Raw genomic sequence first — 27922 nt, 5'->3', positions numbered from 1 at the left:
TGCGTATCGACACATAAAATTAGTGAGAGAAAGTTACATAATTAATTACTCTGTGTGCGGTTCATAAAACAGTCGACATCGCTGTCGCTTGATAAGAGAGAAATTAGATTAAGTACCAGTCGTCTCCACATCAACGATAAATAAATATTCTTAAGCTTCTTATTGTCTAGATTAAAGACTGAAGCGCATGAATTATTGGTGAAAATATTTCTGGGCATGAAACCGCACACACGTGCATTCATGGCATCAATTTTCATAGTTTGCTCAAGCGATTCAAGCCGGTTTGAAAAATACAATTTTCAACTTGACTCAACATGAATAATTAATGGAAATAGAAATTCCTCGCCAACACGTATACGGCTGTACGGAAAACTGTCCGTGAAACACTTTCGTGAAGCCATATATGCAAGCCAACGCGTCGTTGTGTGTGATATTGAAACTGAAGAAATCAAGAGTGTGATTAAATATTTAATTAGATGAGTTTATTTTGCGGTTAAAAATGTATCGTTATAGACTCGATTGTATCGTCGCAGCAAGTCGAAGGAAATATTGATACAATTACATGGAAATCTCTCGGTTTTTGTTCATTTTAATGGAAAGGTAAGTTCGATTAGATGGGAATGTCTCATGAGAAATTACGAGACGAAAAGTCGATGAAAAGGTTTGCGTTAATAAAGAGATGGATAAAATTAGTTCATTCATTGTTGTTGAATTTTATTTGCTAATTATTTATAATTAAAATGAATTGATTTTCGATAAAATGTGAAATTTTTAAAAAATATTTTAGAGCGGAGAAAAAATTTTTTTTTTTTTTTTGATAAAGAATTGATATAAAAATTTTTTTTACCTTATTTTGTAAAAAAATGCAGAGTTTTATGAAAAACTCAATTTATTTTATATTTTTACATTTTTTTATTAATTTATTTTTATTTATTATATTTAAAAATATAAATAAAAAAATTAAAATAAAATAATTTTTTTTTTAATTAATTTAAAATTATTTAAATATGAATAAATAATTGGCAATTTAAAAAAAAATCAAAATTTTATGCCAAATCATAAATAAGAAGAAAAATGAATGAAAAAAATTATTTAATATTTTGACGAATATTTTATTTTATTAAATTTAAAATTTATTCTATTTAAATTAAAAATTAATTAATTTAAGTAGTTTAACTAATGTAATTAATTTAAATATTATTTATTATTTTTATTTAGTTATTTTTTTAATTTAATTTTTTTATAATTTAATAAATAACTTAATTAAATTAATATAATTTAAAAAAAAATTATATAATGTTCGATATTTCATTAAAAAGCTTTATTTTGCACTAATATTAATTTATACAAATTTAAGATTTTTTTTTTTCATTTTTAAAATTTTTCAACTCTTTACGATCGATTTTTTTAAATTGTAATTTTTGATGTTCAATCGTAAAGTGGAAATTTTTATACAATATATTTTTTCTTTTCTATTTTTTGTAAGAAAAAAGTTGTCTGAATGCTCCTCTTACAAAACATGAACATCATCATTACCCAAACAAAAGCTGTAATTTTAGAAAAAAAAAACTCCCCACTAATGGGCCTTAACAACTATAATAAACGCTAAAATTACACTTATGTATCATTTTCTCATATGTGACAATGTTTTCAAATTCTAGCATGAAATTCAATGTCGTTTTACAATTTCTTTTGAATTCCATTGTGAACGAATTGTGAATCTTATTCATTTTGTGTCTCAACAAAACGTGTTCAAAAAGCCATCATTTTAATTGAAAAATTTGCTAAATATATGCAGCTTGTTACTTTTGTCTGAATAAATTTCATGTTCAGATTCACGACCATTTTTAACTTGTTTTTTTCCTCGTTCTTTTGTATTTTATTTGTAGACAAAAAAAAAGTTTGTTGTTTGAAATAAAAGCAGAGTTGCTTTCTCTCTCTATTTTATTTTTAGGAAAAACTTTGTCTGTTCAATTCGTGTTTTTTTCTGGCATTACAAGTCCACAAAAAAAAATCGCACACGTACAAAAAAAGTTTCAAATCCAATGTTTTGTCCGAAAATTTCCAACAACATAACTCAAGTCTCTTCAATAAGAAAAAAAAAAGATTTTTTTTATACTTAAAAATTCAACTTTTGTTCTGTTTTAAAGATAATTCAAGTTGATGTTTTGTTTCATTCAAGCGAAAGCAGTAAGTAGCTTGAGTTGCATCAAGACATGAGAAAACTTGTTTCTTTTCATTTATTTTTATCAAAAAGACATGAATTCGGAAATGGTTGAATTTTTGCGATTTTCTGAACTTTTAATATTTTATGATTCTTTGACTTTTTCTTTTGAAAAAAAAAATATAAACTTGATTATTTCTACTTGAGCTGTTTTCTTCTTTTGTATCTTTTGCATCATCAAGCGTATCAATAAAAATGATAATAAATGAAAAACAAAAAATATTTTGAATTAACAAGTGAAGTTTAATTGTAGTATATATTTTTTGTCAGGGAAATGGAGTATGTCATAATGAAATTTGAGTACATGAAATTTTTTTTATTAATTTACTAAAAAAAATAATAAATAAATGACAGAATAACTGCAGCAAGGACGGATCCAGGGAGTCTGAAAGGGGGAGGAGGGGTCATAAAAATAAAAAATTGTCTTTTTTGGTTAATTTTTAGGTATTTTTTGTTATTTTTTATATATTTTTAGCGGAAAGTTGGATTTTCAGCTGGATCCGCCCTTGAACTGTAGAAATAAAAATAAAAAAAAGGTTGACTAATAAAATAATTAAATAAATTAATTTAATTCAATTAATAAAATTTATTTATTTAACTAAATTTACTTAATTAAATTAATTTTATTTTTTAAGTAAATTTGTAAATAAATTTAACTATAAATTTATGGGATAAACTAATAAAAAAAATAAAAATATTCCAATTTAAAAATAAATTTAAATAATAAAATAAATAAGTTCGGTTTTAATTTATAATTTAATTAATTTAATAAAAAAAAACTAAATAAAAATAAACTAAATAAATTTTAATAAAAAAAAAAATTATAAATCAATAAAAAACAAAAATTATGTGAAATGGTAACTTCGAATAAAAATTGAATAAAATATTAATTAAAAATTTAAAAAACTTTAATTTAAAAACAAAATGATTAAGTATCTAAAAAAATAAATAAATAAAATAAAATTTTTGTAATAATATATTTTTTTTATTTAATTTAAAATTTTTTTAAATAATTAAAAAGTAAATTTAAAAAATGATATTTTTGAATTAATAAGTAATAATTTTTTATAAAATATTTTTTTTATAATTTTGAAAATTTTCGACAGTTTATTTTTTTTAAATATTATTTTTTGCCCTATTTTAACTTATTTTTAGCTCTTCGTTGCCTCTTTTGAAAAAAAACAATGTAGAATATAAATTACAAATAAAATAGACAAATGTGAGACAAAAACAAGCAACAAAAATATCCTTGTTACATTCATTCATTCTCATCTATTGATTGATGTTGTTTTTTCCTCCTCTTTTCAATGCCTCGTTGCTCGAGTTTATCATTTTAATTTATAATAGAAGCAGTTTCTTCAGCGATTTTTCTTGCAGTTACGTGTCACTTGGGAGCAATTTTTTTTTTCTTAAAGTTTTCTAAAAAAACGTAAACTTTGATAAATAATAATAATATAAATTGCTTTCGAAATCTACACAAACATGAACACTTTGGAGGAAAATTGCATCCAATTGATTGCTTTGAAATGACATTTATTCGGAATGACACACAACAAAAAAACACGAGAGAAAGATAAAATTTAAAATGAAATACAGACAAGACAAGGATATTAATTTAAAAGCAATTTTGAGATTTTTTTCTGTTCGTTTGTTTGCTCATTGATGGCATCGCTTGCGGGAGAATGAGGCATTGGTGCTTTAAAATCGCATTATTTTGTCAATTTGCCTCATTTGTATGTGTTCCATTCATTTCGCAAAAACAAAAAGGATAAGTTCGGTGTGCTTCGGACCATTGACACGAATGTTAAGTGTGAAAGCGTGCGCTGCGCAGCGTGCATTTTTTGCGATTTAAATAACTTCCAGTGTCCAAGCCTTTCCAATGAGGTACGCGTGCGCTGCAGATGCTGTTTCGGTGGAAACGAGAATTTTTTTAAAAAACCGAGTGAATGAGTGCGAAAAGAGTGGGAGACAATGTATCGAATGAAATAGAGTAGAAATAGATAATAATAATGATAAAATAGACAAATGATTTTTTTCTTTCTTTTATTTTTTACTCGACGTTTTGTATTCATTTTCATAGATTTTTTCGGGTTGTACGAATGTGTCTAGGAAAATGGATAAAAAGAGAGCGGAGATTGTCGTTAGTATTATTGCTGTTCAAACGCCTGCCTGCCTGCTGCTTCTGACACATTTAGTTCAATGTCTTTGTCAATATTGGAACAGCTGATTTTTTATTGTTTTGTAGTTTTGAATGTGTGACAATGACTTTATTGTATGTTTTGCAAGAGAAAATTTATATAAATAATTGAAAATTTTTTAAATAAAAAATTATTTGATTTTAAAATTTTAAAATTGAAGTAACGTAATAATTAATGTTATTATTTTATTTAAAAAACATGGCGGTTTAAATTAAAATTTATTAAGAATTTAATTTTATTTTAAAAAGTTAATTAATAATTATTAATTTTAATTTAATATTAAATTTTATTTAATAATAAAAAAAAATATTAATCAATTGAAAAAAATAAAATTAATTAATTTTTTAAATTAAATTTTAACACATTGAAATTACAAAATAAATAAATAATTATTTTTGATGAAAATTTTTTTAATTAATAAATTTTAAAATAAATAATAAACTTAACTTTAAAAGAGTTAATAAACATTTTAATTATTAATTTTTTAATTAAATTCAAATAAATTCGATGTCAATTATTGATAAAATTGTTAAAAAATTTTAAGTTTAAAAAAAAATAATTTTTTAAGTTAATTTTTTAAAATATTTTCAAATTTTTACCATTTTTTCAAATAGCTTTCAGTAAAAGTTTGAATATAAATTTATTTATTTACTATTAAAGTTAATACATTGCAAAACTAAAAATTTAAAATTTCTAATAAAGGTATAATGCATATAATTTTTTTATGCTTCTGATATTTTAAAAAAAGCTTAAACAATTTTTTTTTGCCTTGAAGAAATAATAAATTTAAAATAATAAATTGATTTATAAATTTTGATGAGTTTACGGAAATTTTTTACTGTTTAGCCTGATTTTTTTCTTTTATTTAGTAAGTTTTTCATTTTTGACAGTACTTTTAAACTATCTTTCAAGTTTTGGTCACGGTCACTAATTACAACAAAATAATGTTTCCTTTTAATTTTCTGACATTGATTTATTTTTATTTTATTCATTCCTACAAGTTACTTACCTTTCTTTAATTTAGCTTGTTTTATTTCTTATTATTTATTTCGAAATAAAAAAAATACCATCCGCCTCCATTTGTAACAATTACAAACTGATTACAAAAATTGTATAATTCCCATAAAACAAAAGAAAGATTAAGGCAATTCTTTCTTATTATTTCTTATTATTCCCCATTTACAAAGCTCTGCTCAAAAATATTTATATCTCGAGTGCCTTTTTTTCTTTCCGAATAAGTCAAGAAAACTTATTTCTCCATTTCAAAATGCGACATAAAAAAATTGCGAAATCCTGCAAAGTAATTTTCTATTGTTCTCATATTATTCGTGCATGTTTGCTACAAAAGTATATCGCAAATGCTTGAGTTGGAGCAAGTACAATTGTTGAGGATAATTGTTGCAGAAACGATTTTGAGTCTTACTTACAAACATAGATACACACGTGCATAACCACTCAAATCATATATGATGCGATGAATATTATTATTATTTTATCCATATCCATGGAAATAAAGCGAAACAATGGAAATGATTGCTAGTTACTAAGCATGTATTTATTTTTTTGCCGTTCTTGACCTATCTTTCTATCTACCGATAAAATTGGATGCCAAACTCAGTGCAAAAAAATTTAAGACGCAGTTAAAAATTTTTTTAAGAATGGTTTTTTTTTAAAGGACTTTTGAAGTTTGTTTAGAAAATTATTTTTTTAATTTTTTCTGTAAAAAAAACTCTAAAATTGAATATTTTTCGCTATTTTATTTTTTTTGTGTAAATTACAAATATGGTCATAAAATTATTTTCACTTTAAACAAAAGATAAAATTTTTAGAAAATTAAAAGTTTTAAATAAATTAAAAATTTTAAAATTTTACTTAAAAAAAATTGAAAGTTTAAAAAAAAACTTTTTTCATCGATTTTTTTATTATTTTTTTTTAAATAATAAATATTAAAAATTAATTAGAAATTTTTAAATAATTAACTAAGGATTAAAAAAAAACTAAAAGTTAAAAAAAAGATATTTTTTTTATGATTTTTTTTTTTAAATGATATTGATTATTAAAAAATTATTATAAATAAAAAAAAATATTAAAATAATAAAAATTAATATTAAAAAAAATATTAAATATTAAAAATTTAAAAAACCTGTTTTAATCATTTTAATTAAATTTTCATGAAATTAAAAAAAAATAAATTTAAAATTTTTAAAAGTAAGAGAATTTTTTTACCTTTCAATACCTTAATCATTTTTTTCCACAGGGCAGATACATACATGGCAGATCGACAAACTAAACAAGGACGATTGCAGCAACAATGTATGATTATGACAATTAAACACATTAGTTGTTACTTTTGTAAAAACTTTTCAGTTTATTTTTCTAGTCAATTATATTAATTAATTGTTATTTATTTTATATTGATTTTTTTTGTATACAATTAATATACAATGCTTGTTTAATTTTTATTTATATATATTTTATACTTTTTAACTTTATTTATAATTATTACGGCAGATGTAGGTTTTTTAAGTAAATTACTGTTTTTTTTCCTATAATTTTTTTTTGTTACTTTTGCTACGTAGTGATGATGATGTATCTCCTTTACAAATTCTTCTTTATAAAATACATAAAAAAAAAAGAAAATTTACTTCTTCCCTTCCGCTATTTAGTACTAAACTTTTTTTTACTAACTTTTTTCCCATGTATTTGTTTATTTACTTATACTTCTAGTATATTCATTTTTTTATTACAATTTACATTATTAATGTTTATAATAATAACTTTTACACGTTATATTACTTTTACGATATTGGTTGACTTTGTTATTTCCTGCTCTATGCTTTTTTTTCATTTATACAGAGACACGTTTCAAAAATGTGTTTTTTAGACGATTATTTTATTTTTATGTATTTTTTTTTATTTTGTGTGGACTCGAAGCTAGTATATTTATAAAAACTACACAAATATTTCTTTGTTAATGTTTAATTTTGTTTTACAGTAATGTCCTTTCGAAATATCATCTTTTGGTGTGTAAGGAAAAATTATTTTTATACATAGGCGCTTGTAAAAAAAAAATATAAATATTACAAAAAAAAAACATTTAAAAATAAATATTTTTTTTTTTTTTTGAGCAAATTAAATTATACAAATATAGGCCCTCGTTGCATTTTATATAAAATGAAAGAATTTTGAGAAAGTCCTTTAGTCCGAGATTTCGTTTTTTCTTTAGATTTTTTTTACATCGAAATAGTTTTTTTTAATATTTTTTTTGGTACATCTAAATTTTTAATTTTGATACATATTTTTTACTTCCAAATATTTTTTTTTTTTGATAATAAATATATAGAGATATTCTGTTTAAAAATTTATTTTTGATTTAAATAATTTTTTTGTTATTCAAAGTCTATCAAATTTATGGCTAGAGGCTACAAGAATTTTGTTGGCTTCAAATGTTTTAAATTTTGGTATAATTTTGACTTTTATTTTTTCTTACCTCCGCTGGAGCTACCGTGATCGTCCACCTTCTTTGCTTTGGCATGAGCCAAAAGTGTCACTAGCTTTTTGTGAGAATCTCCCACAATCCAGCCATGTTGCTGCTGATGATCGTCACTGTCCAGCGAATCGTCTTCATCGGGATTTTTAACGGGTGCCGATATTTTGCCGAACTCATCATCGTCACTGGATGACGAGGACCAATAGTAGAGCATTTCGGATGCGACACGTTTTCGGCGACCAATTGGTTTTGTGTCTTCCGCTTCTTTGCTTTTCTGGATGACCTTGAGCTTTTCCTTGTTTTTGGCGTTCCAGACTTTAGCTGGAAGCGTTTTGATCGAGTCATCGGATTCGGAGTCGCTTGGCGGGGGAGGGGCAGCGATGGTAGTACGACGTTGTTTGATAGTTGCTGTTTTCTTTACGCTTGGCTTGAGGTGATGCTCAAAGTCGCTGTCCGAGTCATAAGCGACATTTTTGGGTTTATTTGATGTTGTTTGCTTCTTTCTGCCGCGAGATTTTGGTTTTGTTTCGCTTTTGTCTGGTTTAGCAATTGTAACTTTCTTTTTCGGTGCAGATTTCTTCGCCTTTTCTGAAGCTTTGCCTTCGTCTTCGCTCATCGCCATAATGGTGACTTTCTTCTTATTCGGCTCGGGTAACTTGTCGAAAGATACTTCTTTAGTCTCGTTAGCTACAGGTTCGAAAGCATTAGCAGTTGGTGTCGCTGGCTCGTTGTTCTTTGAGCTACTCCTAATTTTACGTTGAGCTTTCTTTTCAGCATCTTCAATCAATGCGATGATATCTTTCGTCGTATGGAACTCTTCATATTCATCAGAGCTCCATGTTTCAACGAGATTCTTTGGTCGATTTGTGGCACAACGACGTTTCGGTTTGCGATTACCCACACCAATTAACTCTTCGATTTGCTTCATTGACATTCCCCATTCAGCTTCGATGTTAGCGATTTCATGAGATTTCTTCGAGTCCGGTGAAAGACTTCGTTTATCGTTCTTAGTATCGAAAGATAAACTTTTTCCATCGGAAATTTTCTTCGCTTCTTGTTTTCTTTCATTTTCAGCTTTCAAGATGTCAAAAAGCTTGTCTCGATCGATTTTTGGTTTCGCACTTGTGTTTTTAGCTTCCGGAACTTTTGGTTTGGGACCATTATCCTTCTTCTTACTGAAAATTTTTGCCATCATCAAGGACTTTTTCTGCAAATTGGCTGGATCGGGCTTCTTCGGTTCTTTTGTTTTGGTATTTATTGAAGTAAATGAATCGCTGGATGACTCACTGCTCGATACAGAACTATCGGGATTATTATCGCCATAGACAAAATCATCTCTGTCCGAAAAACTGGTACTCGATTGTTGACTTTCCTCATTTTGCACAATCGTACTTGGTTTTACCGGAGTATCGGTGATTTTATCGATTTCTGAAGCAGGTTTTGAACTTGCCTTTGGAGGTTTTGCTCTAAAAGTGTCCTTTAATGGTTTATCAGCTGAATCTTGAGAGTCATCAAAAGCATAAATGTCCTTTGAAGTGCTGTCAGCTACACTTGAATTCTTGTTGTTTTGTGTTGATTTAACGGTTTTCGGTTTTTGGGCTTTGGTTTTGAACATTCGTTTAGCAGGCGGTTTTTCCTTTGATTTTTTCGCCTTTTTACTCGAGTTTATCTTCAAGTTCAACGTCATTTGGAATGGGATCTCCTTTCTTTACGTTATCCATATCAAGACCTGTCGTTGGAATTGAAACTTTAAAGTTGTCAAATCCTTTCATAGCTGCCTTTGTCTTGATTTTTGAGATATTTGAATTTCTCGAAGAAGCAGTTGAATGCAGTGATGAAGCATAAACCGCATTAGCACCCTTTGTTTCCAAGTTTGGCGAAGAAATAGGTGATTCTTTATCTGAGTCAATGAATTTCTGGTTGTTACTTGGTCGTTTATCCAGCAAAGTTGAGCCAAAATGTTTCTTTGATGGAATTATCTCATTGTCACTGTCGTTATGCGACGATTGGAAACTGTCACCCATATCGGAGAAGCTATCGTAAAACTCTTCTCTCATAATTGCATTTTTATTTTCCATGGCAGCGGAATCCAAATGATTTTGTGACACATAATTAGCGAATGTTTTCCCTTTCGATGATCTTCCTTGTCGACGAAAAGCATTCGGATTTGAATCAGACGAGATGTCACTGAACTGGTTGATGTCACTTTTAGGAAAAGCTGCTTTGGGACTGCTACGAGAGTGAGTTGGCGGAGATTTAACTGAATATCCGATATGATGTTGAGTGTTTGCAAAATTACTTTCGTTTCCTTTAACGACTGAAGAGAAATGTGAAGCGCTTTTGCTGGACTTTGTGCTTTTTAACATGGAACAAACTTCATAGAAGAGACGTTCTTCCGAATTTAACTGCACTCGTGAGTTGTCAGGTGCCTTCCGAATCAATGAGTTTTGACGATCGTAATTTGGTTCAATGTGTTCGGGCGATGATATTGGCTCAATTCCGCCAGGTGACAGAATTGATCGCATAGGTGAGCGAGAAATTCTGCGCATTGGAGAGCTTGTTGGTGAATATCCGGGAATTAGAATGTCAGGTGTGTTTGGTTTTGAAATGATTGGCGATTCGGGACGCTCATTGAGAAGCATGTCTTTCACTGATTGCTTTGGCTCAGGAGTAAGTTCTCGATGCACTGGTTTCTCAAGTTCTGCATTTTCTTTTTCTTTCTGCGCCATCAAGTACTCGATCTCGGAAAGCTTTGCGATATGTGACAAAGTTGTTTTATGCTTTGACAAACCATCAGCTTTCTTAAAGGTCTTTTTACAGATGTTACAATTGAACTCTTCATTAGTTTCGGTGGATTCCTTTCTCACTGCCTTGCGCTTTTTGTAGAGCACAGATTTGCGATACTTTCGTTTTCTCGGAATTCTCGAACCAATTTTTCCTTCAGACTCGTTTCGACAAATTGTGTAGTCCGTTATTACGCTGCAATCATCATCCATATCCATGTCAAGTGCATCTGCATTTCCATTATCTTCATAGTCTGACACACTTTCATTTTTATCGGTGAAAATTGTCGTTGGAACTTCTTCGATGCTGACACGTTTCTTGTTAGTTGTCTTTGATGGTTTTTGCGTAAGTGGAAGTTTTTCGTCGTCTGACTCTGAAAGTTCTGCCGTATTGATGAGATTGTTGACAATTTCGTTAATCTTTAGCGATGATTCATCGAGCTCATCATCGTTGAATCCAATCTCATTAAAACTGGGAGTATACAAATCAGAATCACGTGAGTTTTCAATCAAATCACTCAATTTTGGCGACTTTAACTTAGTTTCCTTTTCTAAGCGCACTGAATTTCGTCTCTTGGGTGTTTTAGTTGTTTCAGCTGGAGGTGTATCGATCGATGATCTCTTGTTCCGCAGTGACGTTCGTTTTGGTTCAACAGATTTTTTGGGAGATTCCTGTTCAAGTGATGCTTTAGAGGCTTCGATTTCATTTTTGTTATCCAAAACTTTGTCAAGAGCAGATGGTCGAAGAAAGACACTTCTGTTACTGCTATTTGTTGGCGAAATTGGCGTTGAATGTGGATCCGTCATTTCCACAATGGGAATATTTAATCCTTTGCAGAAAATATTCAGAGCTGCCATTTTATCAACAGAAGCACCATTTGCTGAGTCCAGATGTAGTTTGAGCTTTTCTGCATTGCTTTCTTCTTTCTGTGCATTCTTTTTATTGCTACTAGATTTTTTGCTATTTTTCGATTGTTTGACTTTCGTCGACACATTACTTGAATTCTTGCTGATATCCGTTTCAAATCCACTCGAATCAGCATCGTTTGACTTTTTCACATCGTCTTTCAAATGATCAAACAAATCAGAAAGAATAGCATTTCTTTCGGTAGCTTTCTTTGTTTTGTCTAATTTTTCTAAAGACTCGGTGATGTCCAGATCAACTGAAGGTAGATCTTTACTTTTATTATGCAAATTGTTCACAACTTTTTCTTTACTAATTTCCAAATCGTTCTTTTCTACACACTTTGTAATATTTGTTGGTGCACTTTTTTCTGATTTATGTTCGTCATTCACTACTTTATGTACTAATTTTTCTTCTTTTTTACTTTCTTTTTGATTATTTAATTTTGAGTTTTTATTTTCTTGCACAGTTATAGAACTTTCTATTTCATCTTTTTCTTTTAAATTTGACTTTTTGTTGTTCACTTTAGTTTTGATTTTCTTTGATGTTTTAGTATCATTTACAATTTTAGCAGATTCATCAATGAGTTTTTCTTCAAGTTTCTTTTTCTCATGGATAACACTGATGTCTTCGAGCTCAATTGACAATTTTCTGGTACGAATCGTTGGTCTGCCTGATAATTCTGATAAACTTATGTCGTCATCGGGATCTGATTTGGAATTATCTAATACGGATACAGTAGACGGTTTTTGTTTTTCTTTCTTCTCCGCTTTTTTAACCGTGTTTGTTGTTTCCTTAAGTTCGGTATTTGGTACAACTTCAGTCGTGTTTTCTTCAATCACTGTGCGTACTTCAGGCTCGTTGACTTTTGCTACTTGGGTGGGTTCAGATTTGTTTGCCACTTGTTTCATTTGATTTAAAATAGCAATTTCTTGTGCGAATTGTTTTCTGGTGGTACGTTTGAATGATATTTCTTCGTCGTCAATGAACGTTGGAATCGATACAGGAGGTGGGACAAATTTCTTCTTTAAGTTGTTTATCTTTGCCTTTTTGTTAGCAGGTGGCTTATCATTTACATCCTTTTGCTTATCTTCGATTTTTTCAATTGTTTCGGAAACAGATGGTTTATCGTCACAACTTTTAACAACTTCTTCCTCTGGTTTTGCTTCTACGATCTTTTCTTCGACTTGTTTCTCTTCTTTCAATAGTTCTTTGCTATCTTTTTCTTCTTTGCTCTTTTTCTTTATGTTTTCATTTGGAGTTTGTTCTACTTTCTTACGTATGGGTGACGTTATACGACTTTCACTCTCACTTTCCATGGCATCTTTAGCTTTTGCAGCTGCTTTTCTTCGTGGAACAGGAGTGGTTCTTATAGCAGACACTAACAGCTCGTCATTGTTCTCGTTCTTTTCGCATGAGAGATCGTGCAGTATCTTCAATTCGTCTTTTCTTGAGTTATCAACTTCTTTGAAGCTTTCTAGCAATTGATCTGCAATAATAGCTGCTAGTTCGTTTTTACGCTTCTTTCTTGCTTTTTGAACCGTTTTCAGTTGATTCTCTTTTAACGACTCATTGTCTATCAATTTATCTGATTCGATGTCTTTGTCATCTTCTTTTAGATCATGAGACTCTTTTGGAATGTCTTCAGGTTTTTCTTCTTCAATATTTTCAGGTAACTTTTCAACATTCTTATCATCGATTTTACTTGAATCCTCTTTTGATGTTTTGGTTTTTCTTTTGTTGATTTTCTTCACTTCCTTCGCAACACTATCATCGGATGGTTTTTCTTCAACGTTTATGGATTCATTATTTTCTTTTTCTAACGGTTTTGTATCTTCTACTTTGCCTTTGACTTTTTTCGATTTTGCTTGAACTCTTTTCTTATCACTAACATCTGAGTTTTCTTTCATTTCATTAGTTTCCATTGTTATAGGTTCTACTTTGTTATTCAAAGGAGTAGTAACTTCCATGACGGTGTCTGGTAAGGGTGAATCAACTATTTTTCGAGCACTGTCGCGTTTTTTAGGCGGCATTTTCTTTGTTGGAGACTTCTTGATTTTTTCCATGGAAGTTACTTTTTTACTCAACGGCTCATCATCACTTGGATTGTCCAAAGCTTCAACAACTGGACTTGGAGCAGGTTTCTCTTGTCTTTGTGATCTACGAGGACTTTTGCGTACTTCAGGCTCAGGTATTGATAAATTTTCTGTTTCTTCTTGGCGCTGTTCTGATTCCTTTTCAACCAAATTAGAAGATGACTTTTTCTTTGAAACCTTATCAGGCTTTGGTTCAGGTTCATCTGCTGGCTCATCGTCGAACTTTGTCAAGTCTGGATCTATACCCAGTAAACGAATACTTTTTCTTCGATAACCAATTCGAGCTAATTGTATGTCATCAAGCGGCTTATTTTCGACAGTCTTACGAGTTGTTGTATTATTTTTATTTTTCTTTGAATCATTTGCTTCCTTGGATTTCTTGGTTGCAACTTCTTTTTCAACTAATTCTTCTTTTTCTTCGATATTATGATTTGCAATATCTTCCACGACAGTTGATTTTGTCGTTTTCTCTGTAATGGAGTCTTTCTTCTTTGGTTCTTCATTCAAACTTTTATCCTTTTTGGGACTTTCTATAGAAACTTTCTTTTTGCCACCCTTTTTTGCTTTTGCTTTGGATGCTTTAACGTTATCTTCCTCTGTTGGCTTTTCAGTTGGCATATCTTTCTCGTCGTCAGTTTTATTGAGACCCTCTCCAGATGGAGGAGATCGAACTTGATCTATTAGCTCTTCAAAGTCTGTATCTTTTGAAATGATATGTGCAGGCGTTTCAGCATTCTGTGTTGGCTTTATCTGCTCCTTATTTGTTTTTCCCGATTTTTTAGATTTTGATTCGTTTGAAGTTGTAACTTTAGGTTCTTTATTCTCTTCAGTTTTATCTGTTTTTGTTGTATCACTGGTTGCCTTTTCAACAGAATCAGTTTTTTGTTCTTTTTCCGATTGCTCTACTTTATTGGTTTCTTTTACTTCTGCAACATTTTCAGTTTCGGAGGGCTTTTGAATTTCAACATTGTTCGATTTTGTTTGTTCAATGGATTTGCTCTTATTTTTAGAAACGCTCGAAGCTTCATAAAATTGAACAATTGATGCATCACATTTTTGACTTGATTCTGCTTCAATGGCAGATTGCTTTATAACGGCTTCAATACTATCAACAATCGTGTCAATCGATGAATATTTTGTTCCTGGCGTCTTTTGATCCGAAACTGAAGGTATTTCCACACTTCGATTTTTGTTTTCGTGCACTTCGGTCTCATTACGCAAATTTCGTGGTTTTGGTTTGCTACGTCGGGAAGAAGACGATCTACTTGAGTTACTGGGAGTACTTATTTCCGGTAAAACTAATGGCGTTGATGTTTGCTGAGGTCCAAAATCGATTAAATTCATTGGCGGCGGCGGTTGGAATGGCAATGGAAGTGGCAAAGGAATCGTGATTGCCGGAACACCCAAACCTATCATGCTTAAGACTGCTGCAGGAGGTAAATCTAATGGAGGAGATCCCATCATCGACGGCATTTCATAGTTCAATATTTCGGGTTCTTTGACTTTTGGTGTGCTTGATTTTCGTTTGTTACTGCTGCTTGACGATTGATTTTTTGAATAATCACTGACTGGCGGCGTCAAATTTGGCAACGAGTATGAAAATGATGAGTTGAAGCTTTGATGTTTATTCGTAACATACGGCTCAGTAATTTGAGGAGGCGGAGGTGACATAAATGACGGCGACATCGAAGAACGATGACTAACAGGACTTATCATATTTTCAACAGAATGCCGAATTGCTGGTTTCTTAGATAAATCCAACACTCCATCTGCAGTCCAAGTAATTGGAGCTTGATTCGGGCTTTTAGGTCGAGACTTTGCACTTAAATCCATGGCTTCCAATTCTGGTTCTGGATCATTATGCATCGGTTCGACTTGCGTAACGATCATTTTTGGAACTTCCTTGTGAGCAGGACTTAAAATTGGAGGCGAAATCGGTTCAAGAGCAGTACTTGACTCAACAATAGGACTCGGCTCAATAACAGGACTTGGTTGTTGATGTTGCAACTTTCCAGTCAACATAGCAATACAATCTGTTAACTTTTTGGGCTTTCGTTTTCCTGGAGGTGTTTTTAGAAGATTTTCTGTGGATGTTCGTAAAGCAGGCGAGGCGAGTGGTGTGAACGAAGTCTCGGCAACATTTGTATTTGGACCGCTAATTGGTGTCAGTAAGCTTGACGAACTTCCTGGTTGAGGACTGACTGTAATTGTTAGTTGGGTATTAGCAGGAATCTTGGGAGGCACATTTTCAAGTGACAAATTGATAACATTCTTTTGAGGCAAAATTTTTGGCTCAGGGTTTATTTTACTCGATGTGGTTTGAATCGCAGGTTGTTTCTCTTCGGTAAATTCATTTTCAAAATCTTTTTCAACACTGCATATGGATTTTCGAGCTTGTCCCTTTCTTCTATTACTTCGACGATTGGCAGGTAAATTCTTTGAATTTTCATCTTTATTTACAGAGGTAATTTCAGGTACTTTTGGCTCTATTACGGATTCTGTTGTCAATGGAGCCTTTTCAATAGCTTCATCAGTCTTTTGAACGCTGTCTTGGACAACTTCTTCTTTTTTATGGTCGGTTTTAGATTCTGATTCTTTTTCTTCTTCCTGAACTGCTGTTTCCTCATCTTTCTTTTTACTTTGATCATTATTTGTTGAAGTCGTATCAATTTTGTCACTTGAGGAATCCTTAACTTTTGTTTCTTTTTTATCAGATAAAACGTCTCTTGATTCTTCAGTATTTGGCTCTTCATCTTTAGCTTCTACATTTTTAACATTAACACTTCCTTCTACATTTTCTTTTTCTTTCGTACTTTCTTTCTCTTTCGAACTTTCTTTTTCTTTCGTACTTTCTTTTTCTTGAATTTCCGGTGTCTTTTCTTCTTCATCTTTGATCATTTCAGGAGAATTGTTATTTGAACTACGCGTGTTTCGTTTTGTCGGAGACTTGGAAAATGTTTTTGATAAATTTCGAATGACACTTTTTGCTTTAGCATGCACTTGTTTCATAAATCCTTTCTTTTGATTGGAATTGGATGGAGAAACATCTTTTACGGGAGTTGTTTCTTTCGAGCTACCACTTGAAGTTGAAGATGCCGATGAACGTAAGCTTTTTCTTTCGGTTTTTTGACTAGAATCACTCTTTTTATTATTTTGCACTTTAGTACTATCGAAATCTTCTTTCTTCAACGTTATTTGAGGTTGCATAGCCTTTGATTGTATCTTTCGACGAATTGTTTGATTGTTCAGTGATAATATTTGACGACATGTACGCTTTGGTGGTAGATTCTCGAGCATTCGTTGGATAGATTCAGCTAAAATAAATAAAAAAAAACTTTAACATCTATTGACAAATAATAAAATTTCAAACAACTTACCATCACTAGGTCGAACTTTTGGCGTTGGCGGAGGTTTTGGCTTCGGACTTTCAGTATCTTCTTTTTCGTCTTCCTTGTCGTCATCAGTTTTCGAAGTTGATTTAGGACGTCGAACTACATTCATCCCACGAACTACACGTCGTTTCTTTCCAAGTAATCGACGATATTTTAGTCGTTTTTTCACTTGAGCCCAAGCATAATCGCCAGAACAATCCAACATGTGTCTGTGCAAATCAAGTAAACTGTTGGTATCTTTATTGCACTTGCTACATGCTGACTTCAGCGGTGACTGTTGGACAGACGATGAAGATGTTGTGCATGTTTTGCTGGAAGATTTTGTGTTACTATCTGTTTCTGTAGTATTAGTTGTAACAACGCTGACAGATGTTGATGTGACACTATCCATTGAGTCTTCAACAGAAATCGCGGTTTCTTTTTCCTTTAAGCGAGCAACAATTTCATTTTCCGTCACGTTAACAGGTCCATGTTTTATAAGATCATTTAATTCTAAGGCTTTTGTTGGTAAATAAAAGTTGTTGAAAAATTGTTTTTCAATCAACTCTCGACCAACCACTTCGTAATGCGTACAACTTGTGTGCGGATGTCTTCCACTTTTGTGCTCTTCCAGATGTTTAATAGTATCAAATTTGGCGCCACAGCAAAAACAAATATAACATCGAGGACGAGCCCATTCACCACTTAAAATCAATTTACTTTTGGTCGTTTGTTGCGATGGTAGAAGCTTCAGAATTTCTGGGATATAATCTTTGTCTTCTTTTTTACTGGCGAAACTAGTTGACGGTTGTTCTTTTGGTTCATCTTCGTCGGGATCTTTCTTGATAACACGTTGTTCATCTTGTTCAACATTAATTTGAGGCAACAGCCTTTTGTCTAAAATGCAATTTAATTGTTCAACTATCCGTCGTTTTTCTGTGCGCACAGCGCAATTGGCCTCGTCTTTACTACTCGTATCTGATTCTTTCGTTGCCAGCAGATCTTCGTGTTTCTTTCGCATCACTAACTGCGTCCACATATCTAATTTAGACAAATCTCTTAAGCCACTAGTTGGTTGTTTAACTTTCTTCACAATCTTTCCGCCTTCATTCACATATTTGTATTTTTTCACCAAGTCCCATTTCCATTTCCAGGAGTTTTTCGTCATTGGTTTTTTGTACTTGTTTGATGCACTCACGCTCTTGCCATACTGATCGGCTGTCAGTAGCGTTGGGAAAGCCGTATTCGTCGATAAACTTGTTGCTTCGTGAATTTCGCTATCGGTAACTTGCGGATTATGCACAACTGTGCTTCTTACTGTCGGGCATACAGCAACAGGACTCAGAGGACTAGGTTCCGTTGGATTGCTATTCAACTTTCCATCAAGGTGACAACTTAAATTTAGCCTAACGTTATTACTGACTGTCTCATAGAAATCTTCGTCAAACGTGCAATTCAGAACCTCATTTTTGGTACGTTGAATGACAAATTCATTGGATTCTGATGCATTGAGATTGGTAGCTGAAGTTCGACCGCTACGAGATCTGCTTGGGCGATATGTTTCAGAACGTGGCGTACTTTCTGATGGCGCACCTCGACGATTTTTTGCACCTTTCCGAGTACGGGGAGAACGATGTTGAGCAATTCCTAAAAAAATATAAATTATTAATAATTAAATAACAGAATTAAAATTTAAAACTCACCTAATCGCATCAACATCTGTTCCTTGGCCGACAAATGAGAATCCTGCATTGATTTTGCCGCGTTTCTCGTTAGCCGAACATCATCCATGTCACGTTTAGAAGCCTGCATTCGTGCAATTATTTCATCCTCGAAATCCACAATCACGCTCAGTGGTTTTGTGACGGGAAGCGATGGCCTTTTCTGAGGTATCTCTTGATTATGGACATTTTTTAGATGATTGTTCAAGTTGTCTTCATTGACAAATCGTGTCGTGCATTCGCGACACGCAAAATATTTGTCATTGTGTGCTTCGACAATGTGATTAAAAAGTACATCGAGATCATCGGCTACCATGGGCGAGAGCTTGTTACTTGTACAAAAAGAGCATCCTGAAAATGCGTCTGCCGTCGATGACGTTGGCGAACTTGATGAGATACCATTGTTGTTCGATGTGTTGGTGTTTCGAATACTGGAACGCCGTCCCTCGGATTGTTTGTGGGCGCGCTCCGTGTGCTTTATGTGTAACTTTTGACTGGAAAATGTTCGATCACAATAGAGACACAGAATTTTGTTGTGATTCTGCACATCTAAGATACTTTTGTTGGAGTTTTCCTTCGATTGTGTCAATGAACCCAAGATACCCGATAACCGTTCTAACGGCAAGCTACAAATAATTCCCTTTGAACTGCTGATTAAACTAGTATTCGAGTCATCGATATCTTCCTCCTTTTTTGGCGTAACTATATCTTCTCGGTCACCGCGATCCATCGTGGACGATGATTTGCGCTCTTGTGTTTCTTTCTCCAATTCATCATTTGTCGTGCCATTTTTACTGTTTGTACTCGCAGAACTTTCGTGTTCGGCATTCAGTCTTGTCTTGTGTGAATTTTTTGTCGTTATGTTCGTGGCAGCGTCTTTAATGTTATTATTTTTCGGAGAACAACTTTTTTTGTTGCTGGATTTGTTAATTTCGTCGGTTTTCTTGTTCCCATCGTTCGTCGACTCATCCTCTAAGTTACTCGATTGTTCATTGCTTTTGTTTGGCTGGACATTTGCGGATTCACTTGTTTTTCCTTCGCTAACGTTTTCATGGTTATTGGCTTCTACAATACAATTTGTCTCTAGATTATTATTTGAAGAACTTCTACGATGGACCATTGTAATCTGCAAACAAATGAAAAAAAAAGTTAGTAAGTTTCTGTTGCAAAGTTATAGCAAAAGTTCCATTGTGTCAGTGTCGAGGAATCGCTAACCAGAGGTCTACTCAACTAATTATTTTATAAACAAACTTCGCACAACACATAGTGACGTATGTCATCGCAGCGCTTTTTTATATTGTTATTATTAAATATAAATTGCATGCAACACAAAAAAATGTACGAAGAACGTGCCAACAGCCAGCCAGCTAGCTAGCAAATTGCAAACAGATGAAATAAAATATATATAATGGAGTTGAAGGGTAGAAATTGTTGTTATTCCTTTTGCTTGCTGGCTTGCTCGCTAGCATACCAACAAATAGCACAGAAAAAAGATATGGATAAAAAAGGAAGCATACTGTATACTTCGTAGGTATCTGCGCTTAGTAAGACTTCTCTGTGTCTGTTGTGTCATGCATACACATTCGCGTACAAAGAAGAGAAGACGAATAAAAAATCAATATTTTGTTTGAAAAAAAAAGAAGCGAATCTAAAGTTAGAGGACGGTCAATTTAAGATCATCCATTAAATTTGTCTTATTTTTTAATGAGGGTTCTCCATCGGATATGCCTCTACCACTGACTTAGCAACAAAAATTATGATAATTGTATCGTGTCGTATGCAATATTTAACGAGTTTGTAACAACAACCTACAGCAACAACAACATCAGTAACTGCGATGTCATTGAAAGCATACTTGTGCAACTTCAGGCTTACTTTGCACACATACCTTGCATTCTTTGCTCACACCTAACATGCAATTATTATAAATACATGTGAAACAATAGTGTCATCTTGACTACTTCAACCATATCAAGAAACAAAAAGAAGCGAATTACAAAAAAAGTAAGCATTAACTGACCATTTCAAACAGACTTTTTTTGAGCAGTCAACCAAACAACAAATATTTTGTTTAAAATGTTAATGAACTCTGTTTCATTTTTCGTGCATGATGTGTGTTGTGTGTCAGTCTTGTCTCATATAGACGATATTTTGTCTGTTTTATTGTAAGACATTCACTGAAATGCGTTTTCATACATTCACGAAACATGCATGTTTTCCCGTGGCAATGTAACAGAAATAATATTTGTAAAGTAGCAACAACAACAACATCATGAAGTATTCTGCTGAGTAGCATTTTAAAGTATGTGATGAAAGCTAATTGTAATAATTTTTGCGTCTTATGGGAAGAATCTAGGCCAGGATGACACAAATATCAAAACATTATAGATTTATGATGAAATTTAATACGTTTTTGAATCTTTCAGTAAGTAGCCGCGAGACTTTGTAGACACGACACGAGATCTCTGTTATGTAACGAAACTCGTTCTATTGTTAGTGATAAATGACGTTTGGATGATGCAAAAATTGTTGGAGAGTCAAATGACTCTCATAACTCTTCGTTCAAGTTAAACTTGATTAATTTTCATAATCACAACAAATGAGGCTCATCAACTTGCATTTTAGACACAAAACAAAGTTGTTTTTTTGTACATACAAATAAAAACATCACGGTCATGCATTTTATAGCGTCAAACAAGGCCATTTAGTTTCAATATGTCAACACAACTTCGATGAATGGATTTTGCTGACCCAATTTTGAATTCCTCATTTTTGTCTTATCTTATTTGAACAAGTCTGAAGAGAAAAAAACATTTTTGGAGGTAATTCTTAAAACAGCTGATCATGCAATGAGACATCTATCTAATAATATTATCCCCATAAATAGACAATTATCAATGTTTTTATTTTTCCTACATGTACGATTCCTCATAAAAATGTATCATACATGCATCTCCCGTATAAATGTACATAATTGATTTTTCAATTTTTGTGTATATGGAGAAAAAATGTGGCCGACGGCAAATTTAAAAGTCAAGTTTCATGGCCCACATTTGATGCAAATGCCATAAAGTTGCATGGTTGTTCGGCAAATTATTCTGCGAAACCATTGTTTTCTATTAAATGCATTTAAATTCCCAGAATTCTCACGAAATTTCGCGTTAAAGCGAGTTTTTTTAGGATGAAACATGGCTGCCAGGCGTAGTCGCCGTTATGCATTTGTGTGGGTGAGATATATTACTTTGTTTTGCATTTGGCTCTCTCCTGTCTCTCACGTCATCGTACGTATGCACACTGCATAATACACTTATATAGCAACACATTGTTTGTTTAATTAACAATTTTTTTTTATTATTGTTTATGTTTTGATAAATTTTCATTCACTTTTTCAGGTGAACAGGTCTTTTCACGATGCGACAATGGAACAATTGCACTTTTGATGGGGTTTGATTGGTTTAAGGACACGTCTGACACTCACCCGGCTATGTGTTTGTTATGTTGTACGTATATCTGTTACCACTAAACATTTATTTTAAAGCATCACTAATACTTTTTATACGAAAAATTTTTAATTCGACTGAGATTGGAGATACGGAATCGAATGTTTATGTTTTTTTTTCACTTTGTTTTGTTTCTTATTCAAATTTATTACTAATATTTATTTATTTTTATGCATGCAGAGAGCGTAATGATTATTATTATGTTATTCTCTCTCACTAACACATTCAATTGTGTTTCCTTCCGTGCATATGTACGTAGCTATATGTATGAATTCGATCGTATACCGTACACACACGTATATCAATGGCTAGATTTTTTTGCTTTTTGAAAATGAAAGATTATTTTCGTCTCATTTTTTCACATTTCTAACATATTTTCCGGGAAAATTTTATCATTTTTGTTTTCACTGAACATTGATCTCACAGTTTTTCATAAATTTGTCAATTAATTTGTGTTTTTTCCTATTTTATTTTAATATTTCTCGTGAAAAAATTCTATTTTTCACTTGTTTCTTTTTCCACTTCTCGCCAATTGATTACTTTTCAGAGAACGACTGAAACACAATAGGAACACGTGAAAATGGAACAGGTTGGATCGCTTCATGCTAATTCAAGCACAAAATAACTTATTCGATGAGAAAACGCTAGATGGCGCTGTAAACGGTAAAAAGTATATTTTTTGATAAAATTGGATAGAATAAATTCGTTAAATGGAATTTTTATCAAAAAAAGAAAAAAGGAAGTTCAAACGGAAACTCAAATCCGCTGTCTGAACTTGAAATAATTTCTGCTTCATTTACAGTTCAACTTGGTTTAGAATACATCACAAAAATGAGCTCAGAGGAAAATAGTCCTGAATATCAATTTGATCCATTTCATAGGAACAAAAATCGAGACTGGAATCGGAATTTTGGAGAATTTGATAAATTCTTTCATCATCAATATCATAGAAAAGAAAAGACTTCTACTGCTAAGCCCAAATATCAAGAATCAATCGAAAGTATTTTAAATTCATCCAATGATTCTACTCACTTTTATATATTTTTCGGCGTTTTAATCTTCATCTTTACTCTTTTTGTGGCAATGCTTATTTTCTACTTCTTTTGGAGGAAATCCCGAGTTTCAATATCGACTAATCGAAGAGCTCAAGTACGCCCAATAAGTCGTCGAAAGAGAAGAACAAGGAAACCTGATCCCCAACCTGAACAAGAACTGACCGATCAAGAGCAACCAGCAGTTATAGAAATGACTCCTCCATCTTGCCCAATAGATCCAGGTCTTCCAAGTTACGAAGAAGCAAGCCGGGAAATCATATATGCTGAAATCGATTTTCGTTGAAAAAAAGAAGACATTTTATAAAAATATAAATGCGACAGGAAATGACTGCGTTTGATAAAAATTTATTGCATTAAAACAGATAAACTATTTGAATAAAAAAAAGGAAATGAATCGATTTTTTCCTTATTGAAAGGATGTGCATCACAAATTATCAGAAAAAGCTTCGATGAATTGAAAGCGAGAATTGATTTTCAGTTCTCGTTTGTCGTTCTTTGAAAAAATTTAATAGAAAACTTACAAAGAATGAATTTATCTAAACCAAATTTTCATAATTTTGAAATATTTCGACTTTCACCTTACAAGCACGAACTCCTTGTTGATGACTTAAATGACGACTTCAAGGAAGAAGATGTGCAAAAACTCATCAATACATTTCAAAATGAGTCTCAACCATATAACTTGACGGATTTAGTTCTAAAGCTTTTGAGTTTTCAATCAAATGGAAATTTCAGCTCAACCAAAACAAGTTCAACTTATTTTTTCCTCTTTCTTGGATTAATTGCTGTACTTTTTATTGCTGCAATGATGATCGTTTACTGGTTTTACTTTAGAAAATCAATTAAGTCAAAACGCCATCGAAAAAATAAGAGGCGACGACGAATCAATCCTGAACATACTAAAGAAAGAAGTTCAAGTAGAAGAAAAGTTCGTAAAAAGCAGGAAAATATTGTTCCATCGTGTCCGATTGAATCAGTAGAATTGAATAATGAAAAAAGTTCTAAAGTGATTTATGCTGAAATTGATTTTAGTGAACTTTAAGTCTATGAAAAAATACGATTTGAACATACAGAGTTTTTAAAAAGCAGGAAAATATTGTTCCATTTTGAATCAGTAGAATTGAATTAAAAAAAGAAAATTTACTGAAATTGAAAATTGTACAGAATTTTAAATTTTAAGAATATTTTTTAAGTTCATTTTTCTCAAAAATTGCTAAAAAAAAACTTTGAAAATTATAAAAAAAAATTGATATTTGTATGAATCATTCCGATAAGATAAGAAGAACTTATTTGACTTTGAAGAATTTAAATTCAAATACTATTTTAGGAAATAGAAAAGGATGTGATTCAAAATTTATCAACCTATGAATAATAACTAAAAGTAACTTTCAAACCTTTTAAAATTTATTCGTATTTCTTCTTTCAACTGAACAAAACTCGTAAAAATGTCTGAATTTCGTCAAAACCTAAATTTTATCATTCAAGAACAACTCAATGCTGCCAGAAAAGAATTTGAAGAAAGAATTCTCTCAAAAATTCAAGATGCTTTCGAATCTGGAACTTTGGATGGCATTATTGGTAAAAACATTCAAGAATTTGTAGAGAAAAATCACATTCAAGAGCGAATTTCTGAAACCATTGACCAAAAAATCGATGAACAAAAATCAAAATTTATAGAAGAGATTTTTCCAAACTTGATAAATCGAACTGAAACTACTTCAAATTGTTTGTGTTCATTCAAATTGAGCGATTTATTTGTACCAATTGTTGCGATTTTGGTAATTTTTCTTCTTGGATCGTTCATGATTCAGTGGTTTTGTTTCAAGAAAGCTATGAAACGACTTCACTTGAACAATGAACCCGAAAACATGGAAATGCAAAACGATGCAACGTTGAATGAAGAACAAACAAAGATTGAGAAAAATGTTTGTGACATTTTTTATCGTTAGATGAAGGAAAAAAAAACTAAAATGAATCACTCTTCATTTGTCACTTGAAGACGAGAATATCCGCTTTCAAGGAGTTTATAGCACTTTTACCTTTTAGAATAAAATTTGTTTTCTAAAAAAATATTTTCAATAATTTTCTTTGAAAAAACTTTTTGTATTAAAAAGAATTGAAAAAAAAATCAGTTACTTTTCTGTCTTTCTTCAATTCGTTTACTTAACCTTGAATAAAGTTCATAAACCTTCATATCCTGTTTATTTACTTTATCAAGTAGCGCAAGGTTTCTTCGTCTAGTCTTTGTTTTTCCTTTTAAGGGTTCGTTTCAGTTCATTTCTACCCTTTTAATTTCTCAAACCTTCAGTTTGTTTCATTAAAATGTCTTGTAAAGACGTAGACCTAAATCGCATCACTCAACAAATAAAATCCGAAGTAACTAAAGATATTTCGAGGAAAATTGAAGCATCGCAAGATGAATTTACAGAAAATTTCATTCAAAAAATCATCGAAGGTCTGAAAAGTGGACAATATGTTCAATTAAAGGAAGCATTGGTGTCGAACAATAATTTTCTTGGCAAAAATTTGACTCTTTATGAATCTGAAATGGAAGGGTCTGTAAAAACTGAAACAGGAGATGTCAATAACCCTGTCGTGATAGGAGTTGCGATTTTCTTCATGTTTTTTGTAGCACTCTTATTTTTTTTCTTTGTTTTCAAGAAAAATCAAAATCAATTGAATCAATTAAGAGTTACAAAAAGAGTTCAAGTCAATGAAGGACAAGAGAGCAATGAAACATTGGAAGTGGTTGAACCGGATCGAAATGAGATTCACAAAGGTTCGTCTTTTATATGGATGGGACAAAAGGAGAAGTCGTAGAACAGTTTCATAATAAAAAAAAAATTATTCAAAATAAAGTTCAGTCAATATCTTAAAATATGCAATAAATTCTATTTTCAGCTGTGGGCTTCGTTAAGACATTTTTTAATAAGTTTAATATATTTAAACATTTCAAGAACTTCACTTACATTACCTTATTTTTATATCACATAAACCTTCTAATAGATGAATTGATTATTTTTCGAAGAACTTTATCTTAATTCATAGAAAAAAATTTTTATTATTGCGTTACAAAGAGAGTCAATAAATAAAAATTGACAATTTTTACAGAGTTTTTATTCTTAAAGTCAAAAAAAATTTTTTTTTTCTGATATTTTATTGTTTTTTAATTTTTTTAACGAATAAAAACATTTAATGATTATTTACTTTATTAAATTAATAAAAACTATTTTTTATTTAAATCTTAATGAATTTTTAAGTAAAAAATGTCTTAAAAATAAAAATTAAATTTAAAAATAAATAAATATTTTGTTTTAAGTTTTTATTTTAAAAATTTCAACCACTCACATTATTTTTATCAATAAACCTGTATTGTAAAATGAATCGATTAAAGAACTTTGTATTAATTTTAATAAATTTTTAAATTGCGTTAATAAAATAAATAAAAATTAAATTTTTACTTATTTTAAATAAAAAAATTTTTTTTTTTTTTATAAATTTTTTTTTATGAATAAAAATATTTTGTAATTAAATTAAAAAGGTATGTCTTTTCTATTACTTTTTCATAATTAAGTAATTATTTTTATTAAAAAAAAAAAAATAAAAATAAATATAAAAGTACCTTAATTAGCAAAAATAATTCGTATAATTAAATAAAAATAGCCCGTTTGTGTATTAAATTTTTAGAAATTTAAAAATTAAATAAGAAAAAATTTTTTTTAATTAATTATTTAATTTAAAATCGAACCGATGTTAGGTTTAAAAAATTTAATAATTTAAAAAAAAAATTGAAAAAAATTTAAAAAAAAAATTTTTGAAAAAAAAAATTTTCGAAAAATTTCTCGGCTATAAAAATAAGGATACTTTTTTGCCCAAAAAATGTCATTTTTGCCAACTTTGAGGCCTGGGCTCTAGATTTTTTTGTTCAAGTCTGAAAATTTAATGCCTCAATTCGTATTTTATGGCATGTTTACTATCATTTAGAACCTATCCGCCTTTGATTCTGACAATTTTTCGACGTTTTCTCGATAGGGTATCACAAAATGGGCCTTTTTTATGCACCAAAAACAAAGTAGTATATGGAACATATACAACAAATATGTACAAATAATAAATAAAAATTTAATTTGAACAAAAAAAATTATAAAATAAACTTACCTTTCATTCCAATAAAAACTCCAAATTTTTTTATATTTATCATAAATTTAATAATGTAACAAATATAGCAACAGTCACACTTAATTATTAATATCACTTATATTTAGTACACGTTTAATTTTCTCAAGTTTGTTAATTTTTTTGTAATATTCTGCCTTACATAACATTGTATTTTTTTTAATTATTAGTTTTACGTTAGTTTTTTCAACAACATGGAATGAAAATACGTAAAACATTTTTTCTTTATTTTGTAAATTCTAATACTGTCATTTTTTGCAACTTTTATCGTTAAATATTTCAGTTGTTGAGTTTTCATTTTTTTGTACGTTTAATAATTTTTTATTTCTTTCAACATTTCTTGTATCTATAGAAAAATTGGATTTAAAACAAAAAGAAATTTTATCTTGTTCATTATTAAAATA

At 30.8% G+C, this 27922-nt stretch overlaps 1 protein-coding gene across 1 annotated transcript; it reads right to left on the bottom strand.

Moving 5' to 3' along the window:
- Positions 1–7695: 7695 nt before the first annotated feature.
- On the bottom strand, positions 7696–22355 carry LOC134837607 (titin homolog). The gene is given in 5 exon segments (XM_063852990.1): positions 7696–9596; positions 9598–17009; positions 17073–18713; positions 18770–19913; positions 22266–22355. Coding segments are annotated over 4 exon segments (11889 nt in total). The 5' UTR covers positions 19908–19913; positions 22266–22355; the 3' UTR covers positions 7696–7898.
- Positions 22356–27922: the final 5567 nt, after the last annotated feature.

Source organism: Culicoides brevitarsis, chromosome 1 (genome assembly GCF_036172545.1).
Source record: "Culicoides brevitarsis isolate CSIRO-B50_1 chromosome 1, AGI_CSIRO_Cbre_v1, whole genome shotgun sequence".
NCBI classification, from domain to species: Eukaryota; Metazoa; Arthropoda; class Insecta; order Diptera; family Ceratopogonidae; genus Culicoides; species Culicoides brevitarsis.
This window is presented reverse-complemented; position numbering and strand designations above follow the sequence as displayed.